General features: G+C 42.8%; 1 protein-coding gene across 1 annotated transcript; it reads left to right on the top strand.

Annotated features, from left to right (window-relative positions):
* The first annotated feature begins 2118 nt into the window (after positions 1-2118).
* LOC100733943 (granzyme B-like) lies at positions 2119-5315 on the top strand. The gene is made up of 5 exons (XM_003464751.5): positions 2119-2276; positions 3291-3438; positions 3901-4036; positions 4190-4447; positions 5054-5315. Exons 1-5 carry the CDS (start codon positions 2168-2170, stop codon positions 5195-5197), a joined length of 795 nt encoding a protein of 264 aa, XP_003464799.2. The 5' UTR covers positions 2119-2167; the 3' UTR covers positions 5198-5315.
* The last annotated feature ends 245 nt before the right edge of the window (positions 5316-5560 follow it).

Here is a 5560-nt window from a genome sequence, read left to right as displayed (position 1 = left end):
AATGTATTAGATCATACTTCAACATGTTAAAGCTAAGTATTAATGAGTGAAGGAAATCAGGTAATTTTAATTGTTTATGCCCCTGAGCCAAGATCTGGAACAGTTTAATTATTTACACTTTATGTTGATTTTTTAGTTTACAACTCTAGAATTTTATTGCATATTAAATTTTTAATAAGACTATGAAACAATTATTAAGGTAATACTGAGTAATTGGATATTTTAAATGTGTTTAAAAAGTTTAAATTGTAAGATTCATTAATAATTAGTACAATAGGAAGTAAATTGCAGTATATATACAGCATTGCATTGAGTTCATGTGCTCACCGCATAAGTTTACTGGGCTGTATATAAGACTATGGAAATCAGTACAGTGATTCCTCAGAAAACTAAAAGTAAACTTCTATTCAGCCCAGTTGTCTCCATTCTAAAGATAGCAGTTTCCTTATCTTCCTAAAAGAGTGAGAAACGTTATTACAGTAATATACTCATATCCATGTTCATAGTAGCACAATTCATAACAGCTATAACTTAGAAGCACACTGTTTGTCTGTCCAGCAACAGATGAATTTTTTTAAAATGTGGCATTCAACACAAAGGAGATCTACTCTTCTATAAGCAGGACAAACATGAGTCATTTGTAGAAAATATTTGTACTTAGGACCACGATGTTAAGTAAAATAAACAATCAACACAACATTAAATATCACATGGTTTCTCTTTTATAAGAAATCTAAAGCATAAATAAAGAGCCAAATAAAAGATACATAACAAGAAACAGTGATAGATTTTTTCAGATAAGAAGAGGACTAAGAGTTGTAAGGAGGGGAAAGAGAAGAGACAAGAAAAGGAAAAGAAGAAATAAAATGCATTACATAAAAAATTGCCACAATAAGTATAATCAGTATGTAACACAAATATGTATAATAAAAATTTCAATTGTCTGGGGGAGATAGACAAATGCATGCTATTGTTCCTTCCTGCTCTCTGAATATTCTTAATGAATATGTATTATAATTACAGTAAGAAAGAAAAATTTGCCTTCTAATTATTTACTACTGGGAAAGTTCAGTTAAAAACAAGCTCAGCTTTGATAATTGTAGATGGTCCTCTATTGAAAAGGAAGATACACCGGAATATTTTCTTCTCAAGTGTAATACTCCTCATAGAAAAACATGTAAAGCAGGAACAGGAAGCTTAAATCACCAAATCAAATTGGTCATACCTACAGTTGGCCCTTGAGCAACAGGGTTGCAGTGGATTCAGGCAGGCAGGCTGTAAAACAGGCACACTATGGCAGAAGGATTTCATGGAGCAAGGCAACTCTCAATTCCTATAGAATGGGAAGAAGAGAAAAGAAAAAGAGCCCTAAATACAAGGGATCACTATCCTGATATACACCCCAAGACACCTCCATATTTAGTTCAGGTGGTTCTACTGGGATCCACAACACCACAACCAAAGCAAAGGGAATAACCTGTGTCAAGACATAGATTGAGTTGCAAGGACCCACAGCAATTTGCTAATTTAGACGAAAAATGCCAAGTGAAGACATTTTGTTAAAAATATTGAGATGAGAGGCCTTCGCCATCACACTCAATGTTTATAATTCAATAAGAGATGATTAGGATTCCCTTGGAAGGAGCTATGATGATATCCCGAGTCACCAGATAGATTGAGTGGATGCTGGCCATGCTTTGTTATTCTTAAGGACATTGCAACACTCTGGCCGCCCTGAAATTGGGTTACTGGGTTTCTATCTCTTTCACCAGATGGTCAGCTCTCTCTCCAGCATGCTTGCTCCTAGCACAAGTGATGGTCCTAATACTCAAATGCTTCTAAAACTACCCTGATGAAACCTGGCATTGATAATACTGTCACTGGGAACACAGGTTTCTGAGAATGTACTGGCCAATACCACATCCTGCACACCCACTTTGCACACCTGGGTTTCTGGTGAGGACTGGAACACATGATTAGATCTGACTCATCAGCTGTGGTCATTGTATGGGTCTCATACACTTGAAAGGTGTCATGATGATAGGAGACAGTGGCAGTAGTGTGTTGTTTTAAAAAGCCTCTCAGGGTAAAGCTCCACAAAACCAGTGACAAACATGAGGTCACTGAGCAAACTCCTCCCTTTCTTCTGCTGGGAATAAAAGACAACATGGGCGAATCTTCAGAAGCTCTGACTTCGAGTCGCTTCTTGCTTCTTGGGAAGATGCAGCTGCTCCTGATCCTGTTGGCCTTCTTTCTGCTCCCCAGAGCACAGGCAGGTGAGTAACCACCTTCACCCTCCAGGGGGCCAATCTTATTGCACAGAGCATGTGAATGTCCTGTCCCTATGCAATACCCCAGAGTCTTCTGTCTGGCAGCATTGCTCTGAACCTGAACTCCAATCCCACCAGAGGGAACCAGGTAGGACACTGCATAAGGTACTGGAGTTTGTTTTCAAGAAGAGCCAGTGGATACTGTACCCTCAGTAAGCCTCAGCTTGCACATCTAGAGAGTCTTTCTTTAAAGTTCATGCAGGTGAGAAGTAAAAAGGAGAAGTTATCAAGCAATCCTTAACAGGGCAGATTAGGACAGTCATCCCAGTAAGGGGAGGGGAAAGGCTTTGCATTCATCAACTGCCTAGCAGAGATGCCCAGAGCTCCCCATAATGGATGGAATTTCTATCCTCAGAACACTGCTTCTTCCTCTCCTCACTCCTACTAACATTCTCCAGCTCTACTTTCCTTCTCCGGATGTCAGTGGCTCCTCTGTTTTCCAGGAGGAGCCACAGAGGCAGACTCACACTTCTTTGCTTTCCAGAATTCCATATGCACTGCTCTACTAACCAGACACTAACTGCAGAGGTTCCTTCATGCTGCCCGGGAACAGTTCTTAGAAACCCTCCACAGGTCAGGTCCTAGGAAAGAGGATAAGACCACATCTACACTACACCTAGAGCCTGGCCAGGAGGAAGCATCACCATCCTAGACACCACAGGAATCAGAAGGGTTTTATTTACTCAAACAAAGTAAAAAGTTAGGACAGGAATGATGAAAAGCCTCAGAGGTTTTATTTTCCCCTGATACATATAGTCATCTCCAATCAAACAGAGGAAAAGGATTTGTAGAACAAGACTCAATTTCCTACATTTTGGAAAACAAGATCAGGCATCTTCCTCTAGGTTCCTGTCCACTTCAAGAAATTGCAGGCTCCCAAATGCCCAACTGTTCACAGACTGTAAGTAGATACTTGCTAAAGGACTCAGTGACTGTACCCAGTCTTCTTCTTGTATTCAGGAGAGATCATCGGGGGAAATGAAGCCAAACCCCACTCCCGCCCCTACATGGCTTACCTTAGGATCAGGCGTGAGAAATCTTGGAACATTTGTGGTGGCTTCCTGATTCAAGAGGACTTTGTGCTGACAGCTGCTCACTGTTTACAGGGGTGAGAAAGGAAAAAGGGTCCACAGTCTATAGGAAACACTTCTCAATGCCTTTTTTCTGGGGAGCTTGCTGAGCTCATGGACATAAACATGAGGTGGTGTGGTAAGAGTGAGAAAGGGTCATCATATCCCAAGGGGAGAGAAGCAAGTTGGCACCAAAGAATTCCTGATATAAGGAAAACCAGGGCAATCAAACCTGATTACATGTAGACCCAGGACCATACTTTGGCATAACCATGCATAGAAAAGCAGTTTCATGTCATTTCCAGGAGGCACTGAACATTGAGCACTTCTGGTGCCCAAGGTGCCCTCCCTAAGTACTCAGAAGGAGGCACAGCCATTCAGGCAGGTTGCCCTCTGTCATCTACAGCTATACCCTGTTTCAGCTGTGGCCTGCTTTTACAGATCCTGGGTTGTGTCTTTTGTCCCTCCCCATGCACCAATCCACTTGTCTCTGTGTACAGCCAAATAGAGGTCACCTTGGGGGCCCACAACATAGAGGAACAAGAGGACAACCAGCAGGTCATCTGTGTACAAAAAGCACTTCCCCACCCAGACTATAATAGGAAAATGGGCATCAATGACATCATGCTGCTAAAGGTAAGGCACATGTCCTTGTCGCTCTTGCTCTCCTCAAGGATGGTTGACACTTCCACTGTCATCCTGCCCCTGCCCTCTTTGACATCATTTCCATCACATGTGCATACCCAGGAGCATACACTGAACTGGACTTCCTTACTTATTTTCCACCAGCTGGAGAAAAAGGCCAAGCTGACTAAAGCTGTGCAGCTCCTCACCCTGCCCAAGGGCAGGACCCAGGTGAATCCAGGTACCCAGTGCCAGGTGGCTGGATGGGGAAATTTGACTCCAGAGGGAACATACTCAAGAACACTGCAGGAAGTGGAGATGATAGTGCAGAAGGACGAGAAGTGTCAGGAGCGCTATAAAAAGTATGATCGTGCTACTCAGATTTGTGTGGGAGACCCAAAAATTAAAAATACTTCGATTAAGGTAAGAAAAGGCATCTGTCACAATTGGGTTTGTGGGAAAGAGTGTTTGGGACAGATCTAGTACCAGGAGACCCAAGCATCATGGATTCCTTCACCCCATAGGCTGTTATATTTCTCCCAGAAAAGAGAAGAAGGGAGCAGTTTGAGCTGGGAGGTGCTAAAGCTGCTACCACTTTACTAAGGGGCCTCTGGTGAAGGAAACCCCACTGGAAGCTTTAGTTTGCAACACATGGCCTGAGCTCATGGCACAGGCATGAGAAAACTGTTTCCTTGGTGTGCAGCAATTATAACCTCTGCTGAGACAGCAGCCTTCTTGGTCAGTGAGCTCATCATCTGTGCTCCTTGTAGGATCTGGTCATAGGCCTCCCTGGCCTGTAATCAATGGTCCTCACTACTCTACAGGGGAGAGGTCCAGACCAGGGGATGAAGACATAGGCTGGATCCAAGAGTGAAAATGTCCATAGTCAGAGCTCAGCAGCTAAGAGCCTGTAGTTCCCTCTAATCTCTCACAAGCAGACCTTACAATCAGTACTGCATGAGAGGGTTTTGGATAGTGAAAGTGAGAAATAAAGTGGTGCCATGGTTCACAGATTCACTACATTTACAGGGTGACTCCGGAGGCCCCCTGGTGTGTAATAATGTGGCACAGGGCATTGTCTCCTATGGATCAAAAAATGGAACAACACCACGTATCTTTACCAAAGTCTCATGTTTTCTACGCTGGATAAAGAAAACCATGAAACATAGCTGACAGCTCACAGCAAAGTAAATCCCCTCTATCAGCAATCATCTTACCTGGATCTGCGTCTAGAATCACTCTAGAACAGATACCAGCAACTAAATAAATGTTTCATCTCAGTGGAAGGCTACTTTTTTGTTTGCTCTCTTACTTTGGTTCATGGGGACCAACTCTGTGGTAAGCAGGACAGTGACACATTTCTGATGATTTCTGCCTCCTCCACTCCTTCTCCACTCAATACCTTTCCAAATCCCCTCTCAAAACTGTTACCAAGCTCCTCCTTATACACTTTAGCTTCTCCACAACCTCTCTTTTTGGAAGGGCTACAGTTAAGCACCAACTGAAGAAAAAGGGACCATCTTTCTTCCTAGGGCT

Source organism: Cavia porcellus, unplaced genomic scaffold, assembly GCF_034190915.1.
Source record: "Cavia porcellus strain 051 isolate PalLab524CR breed Dunkin Hartley unplaced genomic scaffold, mCavPor4.1 scaffold_1, whole genome shotgun sequence".
NCBI lineage: Eukaryota > Metazoa > Chordata > Mammalia > Rodentia > Caviidae > Cavia > Cavia porcellus.
This window is presented reverse-complemented; position numbering and strand designations above follow the sequence as displayed.